This window comes from Cucurbita moschata, unplaced genomic scaffold (assembly GCF_002738365.1).
Source record: "Cucurbita moschata cultivar Rifu unplaced genomic scaffold, Cmos_1.0 Cmo_Scf00035, whole genome shotgun sequence".
Lineage (NCBI taxonomy): Eukaryota > Viridiplantae > Streptophyta > Magnoliopsida > Cucurbitales > Cucurbitaceae > Cucurbita > Cucurbita moschata.
Window position 1 is genome coordinate 745,240 of NW_019268551.1, and position 16,019 is coordinate 761,258.

Sequence of the window (16,019 nt, forward strand, 5' to 3'; positions counted from 1 at the left end):
TAAATGTTTATTGAGTTATTAAATAATGGTGTTGTTTATGATTTAACTCATTTTTTATTCTTTTCCATTTTTCAACAATTTTTAATTTTGTCTTTCACTTTCTTTGAACAAAAATTTGAAATTTTAATTAATTTCATTTTTTTTAAACTAAAACATAAAAATTTATAAATTTAATTTTTTAAAATAAAAAAAATTTAAAATACCAGACTAGAGTAATAAAAATATTGGTAAATTTTTTTTAAAATCTAAAAATACTCTTAATTTTTTTTTTTAAAAAAATACATTTACTATATTTAAAAAATATTCATAAAATTTAAAAAAAAAATAGCATCAACCCTTTTAATATATACTAAAAAAAATATTAAAAAAATTAAAGATAAAAAATGTTACTTAAAAAATTTAATTTTTGAAAATAAAAAAATTTAAAATATCAGGCCAAAGTAATAAAAATACTCTAATTTTTTAAAAAATCTAAAAAAAAAAATACTCTTAAATTTTAAAAAGTCAAAAAATACATTTAAAAAATATTCATAAAATTAAAAAAGAATAGCTTCAACCCTTTTAATATTTAGTAAAAAAATTAAATATTCATAAAATTAAAAAAATAGCTTCAACCCTTTTAATATTTAGTAAAAAAATTAAAAAATTAAAGGTAAAAAATATAGCATTAATCCCTAATCTTTACTTAAAAAAAATAAATAAAAATTATTTTAAAAAAGAATATTAATATTTTTAATGGAAAACTAAGAATATTAAATTTTTAAAAATTTAAAGGTATTTTAGTATTTTTATTATAGAATAACAAATTGAAGCCGTTGAAAAGAATTAAATTTTAGTGCAAAGCGGAAGCGGTTTCCAAGTGTGTAATTTCTACTCTCCCTTACACTCGCGTGTAAGCGCTACGAATCTCTCACTCTCTCCTCAAGTGGAATCAAATTCTTTGTACCCAGTCCCATCCTTCACTGTCCATTGCAGCACAAACAAAAAGAGGGCAAACAATTTCAGTGTAGATCTTCCATTGTTGAGCTCTGAAAAGTGCAAAAAAAGCAGGAAAATTAAAAGGTTCTTCAACCCCATTGTTGAAGATCGAAGGAATCTCCCCCTTTCAATGGTGGGTTTTCTCTCTAATTTCAACCATTTGGGTCGTTTTTTCCTTCATTTCTATTCATTCTGTTCTATTTTGAAGTTCTTTTGCCTCTTCGATCAATTTCTATGCATGAATACAACGACCCATTTGCTGATTTTAGGTTGGAGGTCATAATAATCGTTGATGGGTGCTTCTAAATTTAGTTCAAAATCATTTATCATGTCTGGGATTTGGTTTTTTGATGTTTTGTCTGATATATATATGTTTTGTTGGATTAGATCTTTGTTGGCTGTGGTTGATTGAATCTGTTGCCTTGTTTTGGGTCGGCTTGTCGTGTAGGTTTGAAGCAGCTTGATCTGTTTTTTTTGGTGCTGTTGCTGTTTATAATGGTTTCGAGGTCTTATTCTAACTTGTTAGAGCTTGCTTCTGGTGGTTGTTCTCCTACTTTTGGCCTTGGCCGAGAGAAGAAGAGGCTTCCTAGAGTGGCTACTGTGGCTGGAGTCTTGTCTGAACTTGACGATGATAGCTGCAACAGCACTGGTTCGGATGCCCTTTCGTCGGTATCGCAAGACCGTATGATCATTGTTGGGAATCAGCTCCCGATTCGAGCACATCGAGACGATAATGGAGAATGGGAGTTTAGTATGGATGAAGATTCACTTCTTTTACAGCTTAAAGATGGACTTGGAGAAGATGTGGAGGCGATTTATATTGGTTGTCTTAGAGAAGAGGTTGATCCAAGAGAGCAAGATGATGTTGCACAAACACTCTTGGATCGATTCAAGTGTGTCCCGACGTTCCTTCCTCCCGAGCTTTTTAGTAAATTTTATCATGGATTCTGCAAGCAACATTTATGGCCATTGTTTCACTATATGCTTCCCTTGTCACCGGACCTTGGTGGTCGATTCGATAGGTCGCTTTGGCAAGCGTATCTTTCCGTGAATAAGATATTTGCAGATAAAGTTATGGAAGTGATTAGTCCTGATGATGACTTCGTTTGGGTTCATGATTACCATTTGATGGTTTTGCCAACATTTTTGAGGAAGAGGTTTAACAGGGCAAAGCTCGGATTCTTCCTACATAGTCCATTTCCTTCGTCCGAGATTTATCGAACCCTTCCCGTAAGAGATGAACTTCTTCGAGCACTATTGAACTCTGATCTCATTGGCTTCCACACGTTTGATTATGCTAGGCACTTTTTATCTTGCTGTAGCCGAATGCTCGGTTTGTCTTATCAATCTAAGCGAGGCTACATTGGGCTTGAATACTACGGTCGTACGGTGAGTATTAAGATTCTTCCTGTCGGTATTCATATCGGTCAGCTACAGAATGTATTGAATCTGCCTGAGACGGTATCCAAAGTTGCTGAATTGCAAGAGCGGTTCAAGGGTCAAACTGTTTTGCTCGGGGTCGATGATATGGACATATTTAAAGGGATCAGCCTGAAACTTTTGGCGTTCGAACAATTGCTCCGACAACATCCCGAGAGATGGGGTAAAGCTGTGTTGGTACAGATTGCGAACCCTGCACGAGGCAGAGGGAAAGATGTACAGGAGGTTATGGCTGAAACTACTGCAACGGTGGATAGAATTAATGCAACATTCAGAAGGCCAGGATATGAGCCTGTGGTTTTGATCAACACTCCCTTGCAGTTTTACGAGCGAAACGCTTATTATGCAATTGCTGAATGCTGCCTTGTTACAGCGGTGAGAGACGGGATGAATCTTATACCTTACGAGTATATTATATGTCGACAAGGCAACGAAGAACTCGACAATGTTCTCGGGCTAAATCCTTCAACTCCAAAGAAGAGCATGCTCGTGTTGTCTGAGTTTATTGGGTGTTCACCATCACTTAGTGGTGCTATTCGTGTTAATCCTTGGAATATTGAAGCTGTCACCGAAGCGATGGACTCTGCCCTGGTAATCCCGGAGGCCGAAAAGCAACTGCGACATGAAAAGCATTATAGGTATGTTAGTACGCACGATGTTGCGTATTGGGCACGAAGCTTTTTGCAGGATTTGGGCAGGGCTTGCAGAGACCATTCCATGAGGAGGTGCTGGGGCATAGGTTTCGGTTTAGGATTTCGAGTCATTGCCCTGGATCCAAATTTCAGGAAGCTTTCGGTTGATCATATCGTTTCGGTGTATAAACGAACCTGTCACCGAGCAATTTTGTTAGATTATGATGGTATCATGATGCTTCCTGGATCGATTAGTATGAATCCAACTTCAGAAGCCCTTGGAATCCTGAACAACCTGTGTAAAGATCCTAAAAATGTCGTGTTCCTCGTTAGCGGAAAGGATCGAAAAACTCTGACCGAATGGTTTTCACAGTGCGAAAAACTTGGATTAGCTGCAGAACATGGTTTTTATCTTAGGTATGTTGCACATTACAATCCTTATTTATTCCAATTTGTTATACTATAGCTTCGGTAGGTGTAACAACTTAAGCCAATGCTAGCAGATACTGTTCTCTTTGGGCTTTCCCTTCCGAGCCTCCCCTCGAGATTTTAAAACGCGTCTATTAGGGAGAGATTTCCACACCCTTATAAAAAATGGTTCGTTTCCCTTTCCCATTGATATGGGATCCCCCAATCCCCACCCCCTTCGGGGTCCAGCTTCCTTGTTGGTACACCGCCTCGTGTTTACCCTCCTTCGGGGCTCAACCTCCTCGCTGGCACATCACCTCGTGTCTAGCTCTGATGATACCATTTGTAACAGCCTAAACCCACCGCTAGCAGTATTGTCCTCCTTGGGCTTTCCCTTCCGGACTTCCCTTCAAGGTTTTAAAACGCGTCTACCAGAGAGAAGTTTCCACACCCTTATAAAGGATGCTTATTCATTTCCCTCTTCAACCGACGTGGGATCTCATAGCCCCTTATAATATTGCACCAAAAGGGGAACGGTGTAAAGTGATAAACTTCTTTTGGTCGTAAATCTATCATTGTCGGGTTAATCGATGTTTCCTTTTTGCAATTTCGGTTCATCTATTCATCTCCACCAGGTATTGTGACTTTGATTGCATTTCTTTCAGGCCAAATCATACAGCAGATTGGGAGACGTGTGTAGGTGTGACCGATTTCGACTGGAAACAGATTGCAGAACCCGTTATGCAATTGTATACCGAGACAACCGATGGCTCTACAATCGAAACTAAAGAGAGTGCGCTCGTTTGGAACTACCTTTACGCGGATCCTGATTTCGGGTCGTGCCAGGCCAAGGAACTTTTAGATCACCTGGAAAGTGTTCTTGCCAATGAGCCAGTTTCTGTCAAGAGTGGGCAACACATTGTAGAAGTTAAACCTCAGGTTAGTCTTATTACTCTTAAAAGTTCAACTTTAGTCCTGGTAGTTAACCGTGAGATCCCCACATTGGTTGGAGAGGGGAACGTAACATTCTTTCTAAGGGTGTGGAAACCTCTCCCTAGTAATGCATTTTAAAATCTTAAGGGAAAGCCTTAAGAGGACAATATCTGTTTGCGGTGGGCTTGAGTTATTACAAATGATATTAGAGCCAGACACTGGGCGGCGTGTCAACAAGGACGCTGGCCCCCAAGGAGGATGAATTGTGAGATCCCACATCGGTTGGAGAGGGGAACAAAGCATTCCTTGTAAGGGTGTGGAAACCTCTCCTTAGTAGACGTGTTTTAAAACCTTGAAGGAAAGGCCAAAAAGGACAATATCAACTAGCGGTGGGCTTGAACTGTTACATTAACAATCTTAAATCTCATAATCACTTTGTGTATCGGGTCCATGGTACCTGAATTTTCTTGTTTATCAAGACACGAAACGACGAAAAGTTAAAAGGGAATTTCAAACCAATGAATTCACAACTGGGAAATGTTTCTTTCCGCTAATCAATAACTATTGGGATTCAAAAAAATTTTGGGTCGATCTTCTTTGAGATTGATCCTAGTGTCGAAATGTCGACGAATTTGCTTTCGATGACACAAAAATCGATGAACTATGAGAAGGGGTCGTTTCGAGGGTGTAGTATTCTGCTCCTAAGGCATGATGTTCTTATCTGGTCTTTATAATGACATGGCAGGGTGTAAACAAGGGCATTGTAGCAGAACATCTCTTGCAAACAATGAAGGAGAAAGGAATGCTTCCCGATTTCGTTCTATGCATTGGAGACGACAGGTCGGACGAGGATATGTTCGAGGTGATAACAAGTGCAAAAGCCACCCTTCCTCCCGGTGCCGAAGTGTTCGGTTGCACCGTTGGCCAGAAACCGAGCAAGGCTAAGTACTACTTAGAAGACACACACGAAATCTTGAGAATGTTACAAGGTCTCACCCATGCGTCCGAGCATGCCGCTAGAGCTGCTCCGCAGATGACGACGACGACGACGACAACGACGCCTCACAGAGTGGTAATTTCAGAGAGTAAATAACCTGAAAGGGCTGTTGTTATTGTTGTGTATATGAAGTTAGCTCTGTGAAAAAAGTCTGTTATTGCTGTTTGATGTTCTATTGGTGCAATTCTTCTGTCCATATGGCCATTTGAGTTCGGAGAAAACTATGTAGTTTTGACTGTGCTAATGATTGGAATTTTAATGCATTTTATCAATTTCTTCTAAAAGTGGTCAAACATACCTATAATTAATTAAAAGTATTAAACAATTATTAATACTATTTAATATCTTATATGATTCGATAGGGTGGTTACGGGTCGGGTGGTTCGTAATCGGGGTTCCTTTGTGGTCGATGATTTCGGTCAACGACCCACCCCTAGTGCTGACATCTCTTTGATCGTTGTTTGTTATTTCAGGAATTTGTTAGGTCTTCGGCCATATGAGTATCAAGACCTTACTGCATGGGTCGAGCCCTCGTGGGTGGTCTTGGTGACTTTAGACGAATTTCTTGTTGTTTCAGTGACGTTGAAATTTCAAGTTTATGATTAAAATCGATACAACTTGCCAAGTTAAGAGTAAGTTTTTTCGGGGTTTGTTTGACTCTTGCATCATCTCTCGAGTCAACAACTTTATAATTTTAGGTTTTCTTCTCATTGAGCTTCAGGGCACGGTTTCTCTCACGATTCTCATCCACACTACACATAACTTTCTCTCTTATATGTGCACACGCTTTGTCGATGTGTGATCTCAGTTTCCTCTCTTTTAATTTCGGAGTAATTTAATATAAAAATATATTTTACTTTTTTCATTCGAGGACAAGAAAGATAGCCGATGGAATCGAACCAACCCGAACCATTTTTTTGTGGTTTAACTTAGTTTGAGCTATCCTACTCGAGGTTGGGCCTAAAATATTCCTAGACTCTACCCAGTCCATAAGACCGTAGATCCTTCGTTAATCTACACATATTTTAGTAAATAAGACGTCAATTATCAATCTAGTTGTCTCTCAGGTAAAAAATATTATATTAATTAAAATGAAAATTAGATTAAATAAATTAAAGAAAGATAATTAAATTTTAATTTGGAAGGTTTCTTTTGAGATATTAATTTGATTTTTAATTCTCTGTAAAAATTATTTTTTAATTCAAAATTGAAAAACTTGAAAGGTTTATAGATTTTAAATTAATTTTGGAAAAAAATTACTCCTTTTTATATATTTTTATTAATGAGATCATAATTAAAAAAAAGGGAAAATTAGAAAAAAAGAAAAAACGTTTGTCTCCGTCTTTCTTCCTCCCTCTCCCTCTCACGTTCAGCTCCCACCCCTGCAGTTTCCCCGGCGACTTGCAGCAGCTCCGACCGGCGACATTATCTGAGCAACGATCAACGCTCACTTCCAGACAGAGAAAATCGGTGCGCGATCAACCACGTCGGAATCCTTGCTGGACGGCGTGCGACTCACCCACGAACCAGAGGCGCGACAACGACGCTATTCCGGCGGATCTAGTCAAGAAGCGCTCGTGAAATTCTCTCGACCCCACAACCTGCATCCACGACGACAGATTTTCAACGCAAATACCTCCTTGCGGCAGTGGACAGCCACTCACAAACGAACCCGTTCTGCTTTATATTCGCAACCTCGAGTGATCTCAGATTGGGTACTCAGATCTGAATACCCAAGCCTTTCCGGTAAGAATCAGTGCAACAATTCGTTCAAGACACTTTCGAATTTGTTCCTAGTGCTGTGAATTAGGACCTACATTAAGCGTTTAAGGTGTTTGGGTTAGATTAGTTGGTAATCCTCTCTTAGTCATCCTTTGGTTGTTTTGAGTATTCTAGTCTAGAGGCTAGCTTTGGAAATCATCTTTATTGTCTAGGAACTTTTCTGATAACTCTAGGAGTGCTTTCAATAAGGAGTTCTCACTTGTTGAATCTGCTTATTGAGGGGCTTTCTATAGGAAGGTATGGAGGAAGGTCATGTTTGTGTTAGGAGTATGTTCATGTGGTTATGAGTATGTTCATGTGGTTATTGGAATAAATGCATATCTAACAATCATGATATAGATTGTTAGCCTAATTAGTGCAAAGAGTTAGGTGACTAGAAAGGAAAGGAAGGTGAATATTAGTGCATCTTGAGTAAAAATGGTCAAGAGTATATGTTAACATGCTAAAGGAGCATCGAATTGTTGGGGAAAAAATGGTTAAGGGTTGGTATGATGAGTCTATAGAAGCAAGTATTGGGGTACTTCGAAAAGAGTCAATACGTTGCTAAGTCATTGGTGTGCCTTGGGTAAAAATGGTCAAGGGTCGATGCATAGTTTGAGGCCTTAGGTAAAAATGATCAAAGCTCGATGTGACTTGAAGAGCTAGAAAGAGTTGTGAGAAGTCGGTTGTGTTTTGAGAGGGCTTGAGTTATAGATGGGTTAGCATGACATGAGCATGGTGCACGATATGTTTAAGATTCTTAAGTTTGAGTATGTTACTTGTGCTACTTGTTTTCTATGTATGTTGTATATGAGTAACTCGCATGTGAGAATCATGATGTTGTGATGTAAACTGAGGCAGCCCAACCTCTTTCAATCTCGCTTCTATTTTATTGATTATCGTTTCTCTTTCTCTCTTTTTTGTAGGATTGTTGTGTTTGCTTCTCTTTATGATGGATTCTAGTATTACTATTGCTGCCGTAATTCTCAGTATCAGCTTGATTTTGAGTCGTGTTCTTTACGTCATATATTGGAGTGGTAGACCCGTTCGAAACAAAAGCTTGGAACCTGTTAGTACCCTCATTGTTTTAGGCTCAGGTGAGACAGCCACAGCCATCAATTGCATTTACTTGTAGATTTAATCATGTAATCGCACTGATTGTGGGATGGATATGTAGGGGGCCACACGGCGGAGATGCTCAATGTGTTGTCTGTGCTGCAGAAGGACTTGTTTGCTCCAAGATTCTACATTGCTGCTGCAACGGATAACATGAGTCTTCAAAAGGCTCGTACATATGAAAACCAACTGGCTGATAAGGTATGATTTCAAGGTCTTTCAACTTCTCTTGTCTGAGATAGGAAACGAGAGAGAGAATGGTATGGGCAGAATTTTTCAATTGCCAATCTATTGATAAACTAGAAGCTCTATTGGGTGGGGCTGTAGGGATATTGTTCTATGCGTTCTTTGAGTTGTGGAACTTGGACTGAGGCTGAAACTGGGTTCCCTTTTATGCCGGCTAAAATGATCCTTAAAATTTGAGCAATGCAGTTGAACCATATAGCTTAGGACCCTAAGGATGGAACAACCCTCCAAGTATCGGATAATAGAACAACCCTCCAAGCATCGGATAATAGAACAACCCTCCAAGCATCGGATAAAGACTTTTAAATTCCATTCATATAACAGCTCAAGCATACCGTTAGCAAATATTGTCCTCTTTGGGTTTTCCCTTATGGGCTTCCTCTCAAGGTTTTAAAACTCATTTGTTAGGGAGAGGTTTCCACACCCTTATAAAGAATGCTTTGTTCCCCTCTCCAAGATCTCACAAACCACCCACCGTCGGAGCCCAGCGTCCTTGTTGGCACTCGTTCCTCTCTCTCTAATCGATGTAAGATCTCACAATCCACCCCTTTTGGGGCTCAGCGTCCTTGTTGGCACACCGTCCGGTGTCTGACTCTGATACCATTTGTTAAGCTCAAACTCACCGCTAGCAAATATTGTCCTCTTTGAGCTTTCCCTTTTGAGCTTCCTCTCAAGATTTTAAAACGCATTTGTTAGGGAGAGGTTTCCACACCCTTATAAAAAATGCTTCGTTCCCCTCTCCAAGATCTCACAATCCACCCACTGTCGGGGCCCAGCGTCCTCGTTGGCACTCATTCATCTCTCTAATCGATGTAGGATCTCACAATCCACCTCTTTTGGGGCCAGCGTCCTTGCTGGCACACCATCCAGTGTCTGACTCTGATACCATTTATTACAGCTCAAGCCCACTGCTAGCAAATGTTGTCCTCTTTGGGCTTCCTCTTAGGGTTTTAAGACGCTTCTGCTAGGGAGAAGTTTCCATACCCTTATAAAGAATGCTTTGTTCCCCTCTCCAAGATCTCACACACACCCACCACAAATGGCTTAAAACTATCAAACCACAACCACACTTGCCTATGAAGCACCAAGTAGAAATGGCCTACGAAGGACCACATCAGAACAAAATTTGACTAAGGACCACCAAACCGTCACTATATTTGACAAAATCTCACTGGTGTTGACAAATAAACAGAGCCGATAATGTTGATATCATCTTTATTGCCATCAATCATAGTTTAAGACTTGTTTGAATGCCAAAAAAATGGCTAAATGGTCAAAGTTAATAATCATTAAAGAAATGGCTAGTGTAGAAAAAAAATGGTGAGCTGGCCATAAACTAGCTGTTGTATATTGAATAGAGAACATGAAACTATAGGATGATATTTCTGCAGACTCCATTGGGCGTTTGATTGTTGTTGGCACATTAGAATTTTGACTTGGGCTGCAAACATTCATCATTTGGCTGTACATACACTTGAAACTGCCACAAGTGTCAATGGTATGATCACCTCATCTTTGAATGCCCCAATCAAAAGGTTGTGATCACTAACTATTATCAAAGATGCAGTGAAAAAATGAAAAAGAAAAGAATCAAGAAGATGACGATGTTAATGAAAAAACAATGCTTATGAAGGGGAAGCTTTGGTGATTTGAAGAAGCCTAAAAAAATAGTTCAAGAGGATGAAGAGACATGATTACGAGATGACAACTTTCAAATAAAATGTATTTTTTTAAGAACATTATCATGGATTGTGGAAGGTGTTTTCTGGTCCCTCCTGAGCCGGGTGGTACTTGTGTGTGGGGTGTGCCACGGCAAAATGAGGGAATGAAAGGCTTCTTTGCGTTGGAAGCTCTTTACCCTCCCCACAATTAGGACTTTGTAGCTTGCTTCATCTCTAGAGTTTGATTGGTCATCAATACGACCTGTCCTTAATAGAACCAATCTGATTCTCTGAACAATCAGAATTTTGTGCTTTGTCAGATCCTCCCTATCTCCTGATCGAGCTTCTGTAGGTTGATATTGCCTAGTAGGGTCGATAGTAATACATTTTGTGGGACGGAGTAGTAAAGGCCCTTCTCACCTCCTACGAGTCGTCCGACGAAAAAGAGGAGTAACTCATGAAAAAGTTTGCATGAATTGATAGTTGAAGTAGTGTGGCGGCCAAAGAGATGGTAACTAAATTGATCATGAAAATGGATCCTCAACCTCAAGCATATAAAATAGTGTAGTTCTGAGTCAAAGGGAAACCCTTGGAAATTAGATGGATATGTGTGGTTTGCTGGAAACTTGTGATAACACTGACCGTAGAATTCAGAAAGATGTTACCAGATGAGAGTCCAACTATCACTTTAGAATATTCAACATCGCGTTGATTACCCCAAATTCTGCACTTCCAAACAAAGCTTCTTATAAAATGAATCCAATTCAACCGGCTCAACTAGAAAGTAAGGTGGATGAACCTAATCCAGTCTCAGTTCATGAGAGCGTGAGCTAATTTGTTGTCCCAACGCTTTTAAGTTCCCAAGAAGGAATGGAACTCCAAATACATTAAAGGGCCACATTGAAAGTTGCTTCAACGTAAGCCCCTGTCCCTGAAATGGTTATGCCCACGACCCAAGTCCAATTTGAACTCGAGCAACAGAGGCCCAATTGAGTCCATTCAAACTAGTGAACAGACATTTGGCCACCCTAATAATGCTGGGGCACGCCTTAAAGTAAAGTGCTCCTCCCGAGGTCTACGGTCGTCAACAGTCGGGGGAAGGATTTTCATTTATGCTTGGTGAGTCTATTTGTTTTTTGTCATATGCACCTTCAAGAGAGGGGCTGAGTGCATAGACGAGGCGGTTCCTGGAATGAAAGCCCATTCCCTTGTGCTAGGAACTCCTTTACACCGGTTGAAGAAAAAATGTTCAATTTTATGAAACCATAGCATAGACGAAACCTAGCAGCCCGCCCAGAGTTTGACCTTCTCTGTTCCTAAAACTTTCCTTCCCACTACGGACAACAACATTTGGAAATCCTAGCTATTCTTAGCATGATATTGGGGAATCTCATTGCTATTGGGAGGAAGACGATCAGAATCTCACATGTAGCATGCACTTGGAGCTTTGTCGATCAATAGTAGGTTGATCATTCGAGCTTGAGCTTGTTAGTTTTCTTCAGATAGTAAGTTACTATCTCCCCTTATTCTCAGCATTCAGGAAACAACCCCGGAACTTAGTGTTGATCTGCTATCTCCAGAGATTTCTGTTGCTTTTTCTTTCAATTCAATGATCTTCTGGCATAATTTTTCTCTTAATACATTGTTTATTGTTATCAAACAAAAACTTCGAAGAGTCCATTAACGAGTTACAATAATATGTCTAAAACGGTGTTCGCTTCATTTTTTAGTACAGACAAATGTGAAGTACAGGAATTTAAACCTCTCATATAATTTTGCGAGTTTTCATATTAAATTTGTTCATGAACCAGCGCTTCTTATTGCAGACCGGGGCTGAGGTAGACAAGACTGCACAGTTTATGCAGATCTACAGAAGTAGGGAAGTAGGACAATCATATTTCACTTCCGTTTGGACAACTTTGATTGCCACATTGCACGCACTCTGGCTAATGCTTAAACTTAGACCTCAAGTGGTATTTTTTCTCTGTCAATCTGCAAATTATATGACCTCTTTTGCTTTAGAGAACCTGTTTTTGTTTGAACCAGCTTTGTTTTGTTGCAGATTCTCTGCAATGGCCCTGGTACCTGCATCCCTCTATGCGTAATTGCATTCATATTCAAGGTTCAAAAGTGCATTGAACTCTGCATTCTTTTGCATTTTTCTCAATTCCAAGATCACATGGTTTTAGAGGATAACAGTGGGTTGAATCTGAATATGCAGGTTATGGGGATTAGATGGTCTTCAATTTTTTATGTGGAAAGCATTGCAAGAGTGAAGAGATTATCACTAAGTGGCTTGATTTTATATAAGTTATACATGGCTGATCAGTTCTTTGTGCAATGGCCACAACTACAGAGGCTATATCCCCGCGCTCGCTACGTCGGTTGTCTCATGTAGTTCACAACGAAATTCCGTACAGATTAGTATACATTTCTGATTCTTACTGCTCAAATCATGACTGAGTTGATCATCATATGCAGCGTTGAAAGGTAACATATAGGGAAAAAAAATTTCAAGTTTCTGAAAATCATGTCTGAATTGGTCCATATGCTGCTTTGATATGTAACATACAGGGAAAAAAATGTCAAGTTCAACTTGCTTAGAAAATTACTTTCCCGGATTTTTAGAGTTTTATTGTTTGTTATAACTCTACGAACTAGGCATTATCTATCGATATATCCATAAATTAAAAGACCCATCGAAGATTAATCAATATCTGATCCATAATATATATATAATTATTAGAAGATCTATGATTGTAAGGTTGTTTAGGAATTCCTTTGCTCGTAGCCAGTCGGGTTGTCGGCTTGCAGACTTATTTCGTTGCCATAGTTCCGAGCAGATTAGGCCATTTATAACTTACAAAAAAAAAAAAAAACAATTTACTTATTCATTATCTTATTATTGAACTAGTGTTTGTTATTAATATTATTATATTCATAGAGTGATATTCTATTATTAAAGTATATAGACAATGTCCTCTTTTTTGTTTGTGGTTATCTAATTTTTACCTGTGTTGTAAGTCAAAGAGGAAAAAGTAAATTTGAACTTAATGAAGCTGAAAGTTCAAATTTACTTTTTCCTCCAAACAAACTTTTCGACGACGCCAAAGAATATTAGCCTAAGGGAGAGACGATGTTAGTAAATTAAGAACAAGAAAAGGCTCGTAATATATCTCCACTATTCTCCCCAACAGTTCATTCTCGTGCCACTCAAACAAGTAACTGGAAGTAGGTCTTCCCTCTTAACACATAGGGATCAGGCCTATGGATCGGAATTTCATATTTGCATATTGAGTATAACCATGTAGTTGAATATCGGAACATATCAGAACATTTGGATGATGCATATATTCTTATTCGAAATGTTTTGGGTGTGATTGGAAACAATATGCAAAGAGGATAGTCAATGGAATGAACAAAATGCCTATATATCCCCAACCAGTTCTCACACAATGGTTTGTGCTTGTGTGTGGTAATATAATAAATAAGAAGACAGCCAAGCTTTTCATTTCACATATATAGTCCTCAAGAATCCTCCATCGAAGGGAACAACGGCGATTCTCACATCAGTAACTTGTTTCAAGAACATCCAGGTACTTCCACAAAGCCACAAGACAGAACTAAATCAAGAGAGAAATGATATATAGATCCATTCTGTCTTTCTAAACCAAAATCCTAATCCAAAAGAACCCATTTGGAGAAAGGAATCACAAGCAAAGCGAAGAAAAGACACGGTAACGGCTCAAGCCCACCACTAACTAGTAGATATTGTCAGTTTTGGGCCGTTACATATCACCATCAACCTCCTCACAATTTTAAAATACGTCTACTAGGGAGAGGTTTCTACACTGTTATAAAGAATGATTCGTTTCCCTCTCAAACCGACAATTTTAAAACATGTCTACTAGACAAAGGTTTCCATATCGTGATAAAGAATGGCTTCGTACCCCTCTCAAACTGACAATTTTAAAACATGTCTATCTACCAAGGAGGGATTAGTTTTCACAAACTTATAAAGAATGCTTTCATTTCCCTCTTCAACGGGAGTGGGATCTCACATTTACACGCACAAGATTATCATAATTTCTAAGCTTCACACAAAATCAGATTCAGGACCTAAAAACCATATTCAACCATTCTATATCATAAACAAAATCGAAACGAGCTACAACTATTATTCTTACTTCATTCCCTTGGCAGATCTTAAAGAAGTTTCATGGATTCAGAACACAAGCAAGTTCTACAATTAGTTTGGAAGGATGTCTTATTTGTCTACAACACCAGTGCATTTTCATTACAACACTATACCAAACACAAAGAAGATAAAATGATACTAGAAGTTTTCTGGGGGGCAAAAAAATCAGTAATTGAATTCACTAAAAGATTCAAGATCCATGAGAAAAAGCTTAAGCCTCAAGATACAATTTAACCTCCTCCATATATCTCATCAGTAGTAGGGTATTTCAGAACTATCTCCAGTGGTAACGTTAGGATGGAATATACATGATAACACTGGACACAAATGAAATCTAGTCATGCAGTTAAAGACTAATTGAAAAACAGGAAAATATCCCTTTTTCATTTCAGTATCAATGGCTATCTAGAGGAATGTGTAGAACAACTCACTTGAGTCCAGAATGGAGCGAATTCAAGCTGACTTCAGATCACAAACAAGCTTGAGAATGAAGGGTTTCCAAAATAATGGTCAATCTTGAACAGGGGATTCTTTCTTTTCACTGTCAACTGATTGACCTCCAACATCCTCATTAATGGAAATCTTTGTTATTTCTTGATCAACACTCTGCATCGGGCCACGCCGATCAGAACCAATCTTGTCCTCAATATCCTTGTTGTTAGGACGGTTCATTGCCTCTTTCTTCTGCGCTAAATCACAGAAAAAATCCGTCAAGATCTCTTCATAACCCGGCATTTTGGCATACCCAGGGAAATAGTTAATGTCAATTATAAGGTACCGATTCCCAATGTTCGAGTCTCGAATCACGTCGAAGTTAAAAAGATTCAAGTTCATGGAGCGCCGCAACCCTCCAGCGATGTCGGTGAGGAAACTCAACGGTGGCATCTCTGTATCATCAAGCTGCATCATCTTGTAGTACTTGTCGTCAATTTTCTCACGAGGAGTCATATTCGAGACCTGCGAAAATGATAACAATCCCTCTACATTCCCCAACTTCACTTCCGGCTCGTCAGGGAGAGATTTTCGCTTCACACATTTCACATACTGTCCAACAACGTAAACCTTAAAGATAATGCCCCCGTGATTCACGAACTCCTGCAAGACAATCGGAGGCTTGAGCTTGTTCAAACAATCATGGTTGAAAACGAGCGCCATTTTGTGAGATTTGGCGCTTCCATCAGCAACCAACGGCTTGGCAATGACAGGGAACTTCAAACCCTCCCAAGCCTGCCGATCAAACAAAGTCTCCTTGTCGTAAATCACAATCTGCTTAGGGATCCCAAACGTTTCATCCGGATTATCAATCTTCAACTCGGAGACAACCTGAAGCATCGAAATCCGGTTATGAAGTCTCTCAATCGAATCCGGCGAGTCCAAAATGAAGGCATTAGGATTCTTAAGTCTAAACTCCACCAGTTGCTTCCTCCAATCCACGCCATAAAACTTGTGGAGAATGCAATCGAATGGACCTTGATCAAGAAGTGGCCGTTCAGTGTCAATTCGAACAAGATCAACTCCTCTAGACGCCGAGAGATTCACTAACGAGTCTTGGATGAAGCTCTGTCGTTTCTTGGGAGCCAAAGCATAGCCTATACAAAACCTGCGTTCCGCCATTGATACTCAACAAAAAAAAAAAAAAAAAAAAAAAA

The 16,019-nt window shown here is 39.1% G+C and overlaps 3 protein-coding genes across 4 annotated transcripts in view; 2 read left to right on the plus strand and 1 right to left on the minus strand.

Annotated features, from left to right (window-relative positions):
* The first annotated feature begins 878 nt into the window (after positions 1–878).
* On the plus strand, positions 879–5,662 carry LOC111431093 (alpha,alpha-trehalose-phosphate synthase [UDP-forming] 5-like). Of its 2 annotated transcripts, none has more exons than XM_023067607.1 (4): positions 879–1,111; positions 1,427–3,467; positions 4,124–4,397; positions 5,137–5,662. In XM_023067607.1, the coding sequence occupies exons 2-4, from the start codon at positions 1,474–1,476 to the stop codon at positions 5,482–5,484; spliced, it is 2,616 nt and encodes an 871-aa protein (XP_022923375.1). In that variant the 5' UTR covers positions 879–1,111; positions 1,427–1,473; the 3' UTR covers positions 5,485–5,662. The 2 variants fall into 2 exon arrangements, with proteins under 2 accessions (XP_022923375.1, XP_022923374.1); XM_023067606.1 differs by lacking the exon at positions 879–1,111 and adding an exon at positions 1,136–1,247.
* Positions 5,663–6,700: 1,038 nt separating this feature from the next.
* On the plus strand, positions 6,701–12,959 carry LOC111431039 (UDP-N-acetylglucosamine transferase subunit ALG14). Its single transcript, XM_023067529.1, has 6 exons — positions 6,701–7,134; positions 8,076–8,246; positions 8,327–8,466; positions 11,999–12,145; positions 12,235–12,294; positions 12,394–12,959. Exons 2-6 carry the CDS (start codon positions 8,099–8,101, stop codon positions 12,568–12,570), a joined length of 672 nt encoding a protein of 223 aa, XP_022923297.1. The 5' UTR covers positions 6,701–7,134; positions 8,076–8,098; the 3' UTR covers positions 12,571–12,959.
* Positions 12,960–14,415: 1,456 nt separating this feature from the next.
* The window catches only part of LOC111431034 (inositol-tetrakisphosphate 1-kinase 1-like), a 2,327-nt gene continuing 723 nt past the window's right edge, over positions 14,416–16,019 (minus strand). The window contains exon 2 of the mRNA XM_023067525.1: positions 14,416–16,004. Within this exon, the coding sequence (XP_022923293.1) occupies positions 14,881–15,984 (1,104 nt within the window). The 5' untranslated portion in view covers positions 15,985–16,004 and the 3' untranslated portion in view covers positions 14,416–14,880. The remainder of the gene's footprint in view (positions 16,005–16,019) is intronic.